General features: G+C 48.3%; 1 protein-coding gene across 1 annotated transcript in view; it reads left to right on the top strand.

Moving 5' to 3' along the window:
* The window catches only part of katnb1 (katanin p80 (WD repeat containing) subunit B 1), a 24,245-nt gene extending 11,017 nt beyond the window's left edge, over positions 1–13,228 (top strand). The window contains 10 exon segments of the mRNA XM_037762878.1: positions 632–780; positions 1,374–1,424; positions 3,715–3,779; positions 3,857–3,982; positions 3,984–4,088; positions 7,238–7,387; positions 7,530–7,606; positions 8,137–8,211; positions 8,398–8,514; positions 12,442–13,228. Of these exon segments, the coding sequence (XP_037618806.1) occupies positions 632–780; positions 1,374–1,424; positions 3,715–3,779; positions 3,857–3,982; positions 3,984–4,088; positions 7,238–7,387; positions 7,530–7,606; positions 8,137–8,211; positions 8,398–8,514; positions 12,442–12,583 (1,057 nt within the window). The 3' untranslated portion in view covers positions 12,584–13,228.
* The last annotated feature ends 245 nt before the right edge of the window (positions 13,229–13,473 follow it).

The following is a 13,473-nucleotide window of genomic DNA, read 5'->3' as shown; positions in this document are numbered from 1 at the left end:
ACAACGGTCACACAGTCACACCGCCACGCCGTCACACCGTCACACATCCACAGTCACAGTCACACGTCACACAGTCACACAGCCACACCGTCACACAGTCACACGTCACGTCACACAGTCACACAGTCACACCGTCACACAACCACGACGTCACACAGTCACACCGTCACACAGCCACAGTCACACCGTCACACAGCCACGTCGTCACACAGTCACACGTCACACAGTCACACCGTCACGCCGTCACGCAGCCACGCCGTCACACCGTCACACAGTCACACGTCACACCGTCACACAGTCACACCGTCACACCGTCACACAGCCACACAGTCACACCGTCACACCGTCACACAGCCACAGTCACGCCGTCACACCGTCACACAGCCACGCCGTCACACAGTCACACGTCACACCGTCACACAGCCACGCCGTCACACAGTCACACGTCACACCGTCACACCACCACACCGTCACACAGCCACGCCGTCACAGTCACACGTCACACCGTCACACACATCAGTGTCACGTTGTGATGTCATCAGTGTCATGTTGTGATGTCACTCAGTCTCACGTTGTGATGTCATCAGTGTCACGTTGTGATGTCATCAGTGTCACGTTGTGATGTCATCAGGGTGAAGCAGAGCTCAGAAGCTGATAGGCGGAGCCCCGAAGGAGAGAGGCGGAGCCCCAGTGAGGACGAGGCGGACGAGAAGGTGTCCTCCGCTGAGATCCACAACGCAGAAGACTTCAAGGAGATCTTCCAGCCCAAGAACGCCATCTGTAGGTCGCCACTCACACCTTCACTCACACCTCCACTCACACCTCCACTCACACCTTCACTCACACCTCCGCTCACACCTTCACTCACACCTCCACTCACACCTCCGCTCACACCTTCACTCACACCTCCACTCACACCTCCACTCACACCTCCACTCACACCTTCACTCACACCTCCACTCACACCTTCACTCACACCTCCGCTCACACCTTCACTCACACCTTCACTCACACCTCCGCTCACACCTCCACTCACACCTCCACCTTCACTCACACCTCCACTCACACCTCCACTCACACCTCCACTCACACCTTCACCTTCACTCACACCTCCACTCACACCTCCACTCACACCTCCACTCACACCTTCACCTTCACTCACACCTCCACTCACACCTCTACTCACACCTTCACCTTCACTCACACCTCCACTCACACCTCCACTCACACCTCCGCTCACACCTCCGCTCACACCTCCGCTCACACCTCCACTCACACCTCCACTCACACCTTCACTCACAGCTTCAGCAGCAGACTAACCCTGATCACTGATGATCACTGACATCGTCTCTGACTGAGTTCTTGTCTTCCAGCTAGAACTCCTCCCAGGATCTCAGAACCTTTCCCTGCTCCTCCAGAGGACGGTGAGTCCTTCACACCTCCATCACCTCCATCACTGAACACATTCACACCTCCATCACCTCCATCACCTCCATCACTGAACACATTCACACCTCCATCACCTCCATCACTGAACACATTCACACCTTCATCACCTCCATCACTGAACACATTCACACCTCCATCACCTCCATCACTGAACACATTCACACCTCCATCACCTCCATCACTGAACACATTCACACCTTCATCACCTCCATCACTGAACACATTCACACCTCCATCACCTCCATCACTGAACACAGTCACACCTTCATCACCTCCATCACTGAACACATTCACACCTTCATCACCTCCATCACTGAACACATTCACACCTACATCACCTCCATCACTGAACACATTCACACCTTCATCACCTCCATCACTGAACACATTCACACCTTCATCACCTCCATCACTGAACACATTCACACCTCCATCACCTCCATCACTGAACACATTCACACCTCCATCACTGAACACATTCACACCTTCATCACCTCCATCACTGAACACATTCACACCTCCATCGCCTCCATCACTGAACACATTCACACCTTCATCACCTCCATCACTGAACACATTCACACCTTCATCACCTCCATCACTGAACACATTCACACCTCCATCACTGAACACATTCACACCTCCATCACCTCCATCACTGAACACATTCACACCTCCATCACTGAACACATTCACACCTTCATCACCTCCATCACTGAACACATTCACACCTCCATCGCCTCCATCACTGAACACATTCACACCTTCATCACCTCCATCACTGAACACATTCACACCTTCATCACCTCCATCACTGAACACATTCACACCTCCATCACCTCCATCACTGAACACATTCACACCTCCATCACCTCCATCACTGAACACATTCACACCTTCATCACCTCCATCACTGAACACATTCACATCTTCATCACCTCCATCACTGAACACATTCACACCTTCATCACCTCCATCACTGAACACATTCACACCTTCATCACCTCCATCACTGAACACATTCACACCTCCATCACTGAACACATTCACACCTTCATCACCTCCATCACTGAACACATTCACACCTCCATCACCTCCATCACTGAACACATTCACACCTTCATCACCTCCATCACTGAACACATTCACACCTTCATCACCTCCATCACTGAACACATTCACATCTTCATCACCTCCATCACTGAACACATTCACACCATCGCCTCTATCACTGAACACATTCACACCTTCATCACCTCCATCACTGAACACATTCACACCTCCATCGCCTCCATCACTGAACACATTCACACCTTCATCACCTCCATCACTGAACACATTCACACCTTCATCACCTCCATCACTGAACACATTCACACCTCCATCACTGAACACATTCACACCTCCATCACCTCCATCACTGAACACATTCACACCTCCATCACTGAACACATTCACACCTTCATCACCTCCATCACTGAACACATTCACACCTCCATCGCCTCCATCACTGAACACATTCACACCTTCATCACCTCCATCACTGAACACATTCACACCTTCATCACCTCCATCACTGAACACATTCACACCTCCATCACCTCCATCACTGAACACATTCACACCTCCATCACCTCCATCACTGAACACATTCACACCTTCATCACCTCCATCACTGAACACATTCACATCTTCATCACCTCCATCACTGAACACATTCACACCTTCATCCTCCATCACTGAACACATTCACACCTTCATCACCTCCATCACTGAACACATTCACACCTCCATCACTGAACACATTCACACCTTCATCACCTCCATCACTGAACACATTCACACCTCCATCACCTCCATCACTGAACACATTCACACCTTCATCACCTCCATCACTGAACACATTCACACCTTCATCACCTCCATCACTGAACACATTCACATCTTCATCACCTCCATCACTGAACACATTCACACCATCGCCTCTATCACTGAACACATTCACACCTTCATCACCTCCATCACTGAACACATTCACACCTCCATCACTGAACACATTCACACCTTCATCACCTCCATCACTGAACACATTCACACCTCCATCACTGAACACATTCACACCTCCATCGCCTCCATCACTGAACACATTCACACCTTCATCACCTCCATCACTGAACACATTCACACCTGAGACCAGACATCAGGACACGTGTACTGTGAGAGATGGAGGACACAGTGAAGACTTCTTCTTCTCCTCTTCCTCAGACTCTGTATCATTGATCGGCCGTCAGCTGAAGGACATGATCTCTCCGTTTCCTGAGAAGCTGCAGGTCAGTGAACGCAGCATCAGTCTCTGTGACGGTCATGTGACCAAACCTGCGTGTCTTATTGTTGTTGTGTGTTCCAGGCTGTTCCGCTGGCCGCCTCCACCCCCGTCCAGAGGGTGGAGCCCACCGTGGTCTCCTCTGCAAAGCGTCCGGCGCCCTCCGACCCCCCCCGCCTCCGACCCTCCTCCTCCTCCTCTTCCTCCTCATCCTCCTCAGCCTCCCTCCATCACGGCCAGGTCTAGACCTCCAGCTAGAATCATCCTGAGCACCAGGAACGAGCCCATCGGACTCAACGTGGCCGACTTCCTGCCTGTGAGTCTCTATTCAACCTGTGGGGGGGGTTCTTAGTTCTTAGTTCTTAGTTTGACTTGTTGTTTGATTGAGAGCCGTTCCTCACAGATAATGAACCGCTACTTTATTTATTTAGAGATTTAAACATGTACTGTCCGTCTGGTGAAACCCAGCCAGAGCCTCCTGCAGCTCTGCAGCTCTTCAGCTCCTCCAGAGGCTCCTGAGGCTCCTGGTTCTCTCTTTACATTGGGCTACATTAGATTCATCATTGTTGGAGGTCCACGGTACGACGGTACGACGGTACGACGGTACGACGGTACGACTGCACGACGGTACGACTGCACGACGGTACGACTGCACGGCGGTACGACGGTACGGTACGGTACGGTACGGTACGGTACGACTGCACGGTACGAGGGTACGACTGCACGACTGCACGACGGTACGACGGTACGACGGTACGACTGCACGACGGTACGACTGCACGGCGGTACGACGGTACGGTACGGTACGGTACGACTGCACGGTACGACGGTACGAGGGTACGACGGTACGAGGGTACGACGGTACGACTGCACGGCGGTACGACTGCACGGTACGACGGTACGAGGGTACGACTGCACGACTGCACGACGGTACGACGGTGCGGTACGAAGGTGCGGTACGATGGTGCGGTACGACGGTGCGGTACGACGGTAGACGGTGCGGTACGACGGTAGACGGTTTGGTACGACGGTGTGGTACGGTACGACTGTACGATTTCTTCTCTCAATGTGGCCCTAATACTCCGTAGTACATTGTCTCTTTGGCCCTCACTGCATTAGACTTATAGACTATCAACTGTGTTACCTTCATCACAATGATCACATGATTTGCGGCTCCAGACACATTTTGGGCTCTTTAGATATTAAAGGTTGCTGACCGCTGGGTTAAACTAAATAAGTCAATATCAGTAAGTCAATAAAAGTTGTGTAGTTTTGGATATGTTGTACTCCTCCACCAGAAACCAGAGATCAGAGATCAGATATTTAGTACCTGTAGTAGTCTGGTTATTAACAGTAGTAGTACTTGTAGTAGTCTGGTTATTAACAGTAGTAGTACCTGTAGTAGTCTGGTTATTAACAGTAGTAGTACCTGTAGTAGTCTGGTTATTAACAGTAGTAGTACTTGTAGTAGTCTGGTTATTAACAGTAGTAGTACTTGTAGTAGTCTGGTTATTAACAGTAGTAGTACCTGTAGTAGTCTGGTTATTAACAGTAGTAGTACCTGTAGTAGTCTGGTTATTAACAGTAGTAGTACCTGTAGTAGTCTGGTTATTAACAGTAGTAGTACTTGTAGTAGTCTGGTTATTAACAGTAGTAGTACTTGTAGTAGTCTGGTTATTAACAGTAGTAGTACCTGTAGTAGTCTGGTTATTAACAGTAGTAGTACCTGTAGTAGTCTGGTTATTAACAGTAGTAGTACCTGTAGTAGTCTGGTTATTAACAGTAGTAGTACCTGTAGTAGTCTGGTTATTAACAGTAGTAGTACCTGTAGTAGTCTGGTTATTAACAGTAGTAGTACTTGTAGTAGTCTGGTTATTAACAGTAGTAGTACCTGTAGTAGTCTGGTTATTAACAGTAGTAGTACTTGTAGTAGTCTGGTTATTAACAGTAGTAGTACTTGTAGTAGTCTGGTTATTAACAGTAGTAGTACCTGTAGTAGTCTGGTTATTAACAGTAGTAGTACTTGTAGTAGTCTGGTTATTAACAGTAGTAGTACTTGTAGTAGTCTGGTTATTAACAGTAGTAGTACCTGTAGTAGTCTGGTTATTAACAGTAGTAGTACTTGTAGTAGTCTGGTTATTAACAGTAGTAGTACCTGTAGTAGTCTGGTTATTAACAGTAGTAGTACCTGTAGTAGTCTGGTTATTAACAGTAGTAGTACTTGTAGTAGTCTGGTTATTAACAGTAGTAGTACTTGTAGTAGTCTGGTTATTAACAGTAGTAGTACCTGTAGTAGTCTGGTTATTAACAGTAGTAGTACCTGTAGTAGTCTGGTTATTAACAGTAGTAGTACTTGTAGTAGTCTGGTTATTAACAGTAGTAGTACTTGTAGTAGTCTGGTTATTAACAGTAGTAGTACCTGTAGTAGTCTGGTTATTAACAGTAGTAGTACCTGTAGTAGTCTGGTTATTAACAGTAGTAGTACCTGTAGTAGTCTGGTTATTAACAGTAGTAGTACCTGTAGTAGTCTGGTTATTAACAGTAGTAGTACCTGTAGTAGTCTGGTTATTAACAGTAGTAGTACCTGTAGTAGTCTGGTTATTAACAGTAGTAGTACTTGTAGTAGTCTGGTTATTAACAGTAGTAGTACCTGTAGTAGTCTGGTTATTAACAGTAGTAGTACTTGTAGTAGTCTGGTTATTAACAGTAGTAGTACTTGTAGTAGTCTGGTTATTAACAGTAGTAGTACCTGTAGTAGTCTGGTTATTAACAGTAGTAGTACTTGTAGTAGTCTGGTTATTAACAGTAGTAGTACCTGTAGTAGTCTGGTTATTAACAGTAGTAGTACCTGTAGTAGTCTGGTTATTAACAGTAGTAGTACTTGTAGTAGTCTGGTTATTAACAGTAGTAGTACTTGTAGTAGTCTGGTTATTAACAGTAGTAGTACCTGTAGTAGTCTGGTTATTAACAGTAGTAGTACCTGTAGTAGTCTGGTTATTAACAGTAGTAGTACTTGTAGTAGTCTGGTTATTAACAGTAGTAGTACTTGTAGTAGTCTGGTTATTAACAGTAGTAGTACCTGTAGTAGTCTGGTTATTAACAGTAGTAGTACCTGTAGTAGTCTGGTTATTAACAGTAGTAGTACCTGTAGTAGTCTGGTTATTAACAGTAGTAGTACCTGTAGTAGTCTGGTTATTAACAGTAGTAGTACCTGTAGTAGTCTGGTTATTAACAGTAGTAGTACCTGTAGTAGTCTGGTTATTAACAGTAGTAGTACCTGTAGTAGTCTGGTTATTAACAGTAGTAGTACCTGTAGTAGTCTGGTTATTAACAGTAGTAGTACCTGTAGTAGTCTGGTTATTAACAGTAGTAGTACCTGTAGTAGTCTGGTTATTAACAGTAGTAGTACCTGTAGTAGTCTGGTTATTATTGAACTGAATAAGTGTCCTCCTCTCGGTTCCTCAGTCGTCTCCTAACAACCGAGCCGGAGCTCTGAGTGATGACGAGGCTCTGACTCAGCTGAAGAAAGGTCACGACACCATGTGTGTGATGCTGCGCAGCCGCCACAAGAACCTGGAGACGGTCCGGTCCGTGTGGGCCAGAGAGGACATCAAGGTGAGACTAGTTCCAACTCAGTGTTTCCATTAGTTGGACATGGTGCAGATTAGACCCGTCATCCTCACCAATGTCCAGCTGTGATACCTGCCCTTTACCTGCCTTCACTTCCTGTTTCCTGTTTCCTGTTTCCTGTGAGCAGAGCGCTCTGGACGCTGCTGTCTCCATGAATGACCTGTCTATTGTTGTGGACATCCTGAACATCATCAACCTTCAACCGTGAGTTCATCAGCTCTGGATTTAAATATCCTGTTGTTCTATTGTTAGTAGGAACAGACATCACGTAAAACATCTCTAGTACGTAAGACATCCCTAGCTGTACATTATCATGACTATACCACGGCCACTGACTGAAGAAATCAATGTATTGACAGGAAAACGTTCCTCCAGAGTCCGACATCAGAGCTGCGCCCCTAGCAACGGTCTGTTATACGTAGTGACGGTCTGTTATACGTAGCGACGGTCTGTTATACGTAGCGACGGTCTGTTATACGTAGCGACGGTCTGTTATACGTAACGACGGTCTGTTATATGTAACGACGGTCTGTTATACGTAGCGACGGTCTGTTATACGTAGCGACGGTCTGTTATACGTAGCGACGGTCTGTTATACGTAGCGACGGTCTGTTATACGTAGCGACAGTCTGTTATACGTAGCGACGGTCTGTTATACGTAGCGACGGTCTGTTATACATAGTGACAGTCCGTTGTGATTGTAATAATAATAATAATAATAATAACGGTTTCAGGTCTCTGTGGAAGCTGGATCTGTGTCCAACGGTTCTTCCTCAGATTGACCAGCTGCTGCACAGCAAATATGAGAGGTGAGGAGCTCAGGTACTGATTCATCTAGAACATGATAAAAAACAGATACACAACGACAACAACACCTTATCTCACCTGTGTGTCTGTGTCTGTGTGCGTGTGCGTGTGCGTGTGCGTGTCTGTGTCTGTGTGCGTGTCTGTGCCTGTGTCTGTTTGTGTGTGTGTGTGTGTGTGTGTGTGTGTAGCTACATCCAGACTGGCTGTACGTCTCTGAAGCTGATCATGAAACATTTCTGGATGCTGATCTGTGACACGCTGAGGGCCACGCCGTCTGTCGGGGTGGACATCACCAGAGAGGAGCGGTGAGTCCCAACCAGTCCACAACCACCAAGTCCTCTAACACCCCACCAAGTCCTCCTCTAACACCCCACCAAGTCCTCCTCTAACACCCCACCAAGTCTTCCTCTAACAACCACCAAGTCCTCCTCTAACACCCCACCAAGACCTCTAACACCCCACCGAGTCCTCTTCTAACACCACCACCAAGTCCTCCTCTAACACCACCACCAAGTCCTCCTCTAACACCCCACCAAGTCCTCCTCTAACACCCCACCAAGTCCTCTAACACCCCACCAAGTCCTCCTCTAACACCCCACCAAGTCCTCCTCTAACACCCACCAAGTCCTCCTCTAACACCCCACCAAGTCCTCCTCTAACACCCCACCAAGTCCTCCTCTAACAACCACCAAGTCCTCCTCTAATACCCCACCAAGACCTCCTCTAACACCCCACCAAGTCCTCTTCTAACACCACCACCAAGTCCTCCTCTAACACCACCACCAAGTCCTCCTCTAACACCCCACCAAGTCCTCCTCTAACACCCCAACAAGTCCTCCTCTAACACCCCACCAAGTCCTCTTCTAACACCACAACCAAGTCCTCCTCTAACACCACCACCAAGTCCTCCTCTAACACCCAACCAAGTCCTCATCTAACACCCAACCAAGTCCTCATCTAACACCCCACCAAGTCCTCCTCTAACACCACCACCAAGTCCTCTTCTAACACCCAACCAAGTCCTCATCTAACACCCAACCAAGTCCTCATCTAACACCCAACCAAGTCCTCCTCTAACACCCCACCAAGTCCTCCTCTAACACCCCACCAAGTCCTCCTCTAACACCACCACCAAGTCCTCCTCTAACACCCCACCAAGTCCTCCTCTAACACCCCACCAAGTCCTCCTCTAACACCCCACCAAGTCCTCCTCTAACACCCCACCAAGTCCTCCTCTAACACCCCAACAAGTCCTCCTCTAACACCCACCAAGTCCTCTTCTAACACCACCACCAAGTCCTCCTCTAACACCCAACCAAGTCCTCATCTAACACCCAACCAAGTCCTCATCTAACACCCCACCAAGTCCTCCTCTAACACCACCACCAAGTCCTCCTCTAACACCCAACCAAGTCCTCATCTAACACCCAACCAAGTCCTCCTCTAACACCCAACCAAGTCCTCCTCTAACACCCCACCAAGTCCTCCTCTAACACCCCCACCAAGTCCTCCTCTAACACCACCACCAAGTCCTCCTCTAACACCCCACCAAGTCCTCCTCTAACAACCACCAAGTCCTCCTCTAACACCCCACTAAGTCCTCCTCTAACACCCCACCAAGTCCTCCTCTAACACCCCACCAAGTCCTCCTCTAACACCCCAACAAGTCCTCCTCTAACACCCCACCAAGTCCTCTTCTAACACCACCACCAAGTCCTCCTCTAACACCACCACCAAGTCCTCCTCTAACACCCCACCAAGTCCTCCTCTAACAACCACCAAGTCCTCCTCTAACACCCACCAAGTCCTCCTCTAACACCCCACCAAGTCCTCCTCTAACACCCCACCAAGTCCTCCTCTAACACCCCACCAAGTCCTCCTCTAACAACCACCAAGTCCTCCTCTAACACCCCACCAAGTCCTCTTCTAACACCACCACCAAGTCCTCCTCTAACACCACCACCAAGTCCTCCTCTAACACCCCACCAAAGTCCTCCTCTAACACCCCACCAAGTCCTCCTCTAACACCCCACCAAGTCCTCCTCTAACACCCCACCAAGTCCTCCTCTAACACCCCACCAAGTCCTCCTCTAACACCCCACCAAGTCCTCCTCTAACAACCACCAAGTCCTCCTCTAACACCCCACCAAGACCTCCTCTAACACCCCACCAAGTCCTCTTCTAACACCACCACCAAGTCCTCCTCTAACAACCACCAAGTCCTCCTCTAACACCCCACCAAGACCTCCTCTAACACCCCACCAAGTCCTCTTCTAACACCACCACCAAGTCCTCCTCTAACACCACCACCAAGTCCTCCTCTAACACCCCACCAAGTCCTCCTCTAACACCCCACCAAGTCCTCCTCTAACACCACCACCAAGTCCTCCTCTAACACCACCACCAAGTCCTCCTCTAACACCCCACCAAGTCCTCCTCTAACAACCACCAAGTCCTCCTCTAACACCCCACCAAGTCCTCCTCTAACACCCACCAAGTCCTCCTCTAACACCCCCACCAAGTCCTCCTCTAACACCCACCAAGTCCTCCTCTAACACCCCACCAAGTCCTCCTCTAACAACCACCAAGTCCTCCTCTAACACCCCACCAAGTCCTCCTCTAACAACCCAACAAGTCCTCTAACACCCCACCAAGTCCTCCTCTAACACCCACCAAGTCCTCCTCTAACACCCCACCAAGTCCTCCTCTAACAACCACCAAGTCCTCCTCTAACACCCCACCAAGTCCTCCTCTAACAACCCAACAAGTCCTCTAACACCCCACCAAGTCCTCCTCTAACACCCCACCAAGTCCTCCTCTAACACCCCACCAAGTCCTCCTCTAACAACCACCAAGTCCTCCTCTAACACCCCACCAAGACCTCCTCTAACACCCCACCAAGTCCTCTTCTAACACCACCACCAAGTCCTCCTCTAACACCACCACCAAGTCCTCCTCTAACACCCCACCAAGTCCTCCTCTAACACCCCACCAAGTCCTCCTCTAACACCCCACCAAGTCCTCTTCTAACACCACAACCAAGTCTTCCTCTAACACCACCACCAAGTCCTCCTCTAACACCCAACCAAGTCCTCATCTAACACCCAACCAAGTCCTCCTCTAACACCCAACCAAGTCCTCATCTAACACCCCACCAAGTCCTCCTCTAACACCACCACCAAGTCCTCCTCTAACACCCAACCAAGTCCTCATCTAACACCCAACCAAGTCCTCATCTAACACCCAACCAAGTCCTCATCTAACACCCAACCAAGTCCTCCTCTAACACCCCACCAAGTCCTCTTCTAACACCACCACCAAGTCCTCCTCTAACACCACCACCAAGTCCTCCTCTAACACCCCACCAAGTCCTCCTCTAACAACCACCAAGTCCTCCTCTAACACCCCACCAAGTCCTCCTCTAACACCCCACCAAGACCTCCTCTAACACCCCACCAAGTCCTCTTCTAACACCACCACCAAGTCCTCCTCTAACACCACCACCAAGTCCTCCTCTAACACCCCACCAAGTCCTCCTCTAACACCCCAACAAGTCCTCCTCTAACACCCCACCAAGTCCTCTTCTAACACCACAACCAAGTCCTCCTCTAACACCACCACCAAGTCCTCCTCTAACACCCAACCAAGTCCTCATCTAACACCCAACCAAGTCCTCATCTAACACCCCACCAAGTCCTCCTCTAACACCACCACCAAGTCCTCTTCTAACACCCAACCAAGTCCTCATCTAACACCCAACCAAGTCTTCATCTAACACCCCACCAAGTCCTCCTCTAACACCCCACCAAGTCCTCCTCTAACACCCCACCAAGTCTTCATCTAACACCTCACCAAGTCCTCCTCTAACACCACGACCTTCTGATCACGTTCTACCAGCTGATCTCACACCAGCACCAACTTCATCCAGACACTTCTTAATAACTTCTGTCCTGTTATACACGGAATATACTAATATACTATTGACTTCATATACTAGCACTTTTTTTTGTTTTTCTTTGTCTTTTTTTGTCTTTTTTTTTCTTTTTTTGTCCTTTTTTTGTCTTTTTTGGACATACTATACTATGACTTTTTAATGACTATTGTATAAACGTCTCCCTGGTTTCTGATGACTGTGACACGTTCACTGCGGTTTAGTGTAAACTGTACGGTAGAGAACCTGGTGACCCTTTGAGGTGATCACCTGACCTCACCATGTTGTTGTTGTGCTGCAGACACCAGAAGTGCAGAGCGTGCTGCAAGCAGCTGAAGAACCTGAGCAACATGGTGAAGAACAAGGCGGCGCAGGTCGGTCGTCACGGCAGCGCCTTCAAAGAGCTGCAGCTGCTCATGGCGCCGCTGGAAGATTCACTGTGAGACACGCCGACGGCTCCTACCGGTGATGGACGGACGTCGCTGGACGTATCAGCTGAGCTGCAGCTGGACGGACTGAAGACTGAAGGACTGAGTTAATACAAGTGTTATTACGATACGTTCATCTTTCTGCTCTCCTGAAGGAACACACCGACACTTTGAGGAAATCAGAGAAGAAGAACGACGTCCGCTCGCCGACGTCGTTCCGTCGTGCACGTCTACTGTTGGACAACTGGACTGGACAAAGAGCCTGGACGATTTAGTGTCTCAGGTGAACGGTCCGTCCTCCCTGAGAGACAAAGACAACGGATGCTGTCAGGACGCCACAGCCAGCAGCTGGTTAGCTTAGCTTAGCATAAAGACTGGAAACAGGGGGAACAGCTAGCCGACCAATATCCACCAATCAAAGTCCACCAATCAGCACTTGAACAGCTCAGTGATGACCTCATTACACAGTAGAAGCTGGCGTCACTGTAACATCTGTATAAGGATGATTGAACAGATGTGTTCAGAAGACTCCGTCAGTCCGTCACACATTATTCTGATGATGTTTCCTTTTCTACTGTTCAGACATCCGACCTTCTGCTCTACATGTTTATTTAAATAAAGTTATATATGTTGAGACTAAAGACGAGTCTCTCTGTTGAATCAGAAACACACCTTTCTACTCTTTTCCACATACTATACTAGGACTATACTATACTATACTATACTATACTATACTATACTACTATACTATACTATACTACTATACTAGGACTATACTACTATACTATACTATACTACTATACTAGGACTATACTATACTACTATACTATACTATACTACTATTTATACTATACTACTATACTAGGACTATACTATACTACTATACTATACTATACTATACTACT

Source organism: Sebastes umbrosus, unplaced genomic scaffold, assembly GCF_015220745.1.
Source record: "Sebastes umbrosus isolate fSebUmb1 unplaced genomic scaffold, fSebUmb1.pri S36, whole genome shotgun sequence".
Classification (NCBI taxonomy): Eukaryota; Metazoa; Chordata; class Actinopteri; order Perciformes; family Sebastidae; genus Sebastes; species Sebastes umbrosus.
The sequence above is the reverse complement of the archived record's forward strand: the minus strand, read 5'-3'. Positions and strand labels throughout refer to the sequence as shown.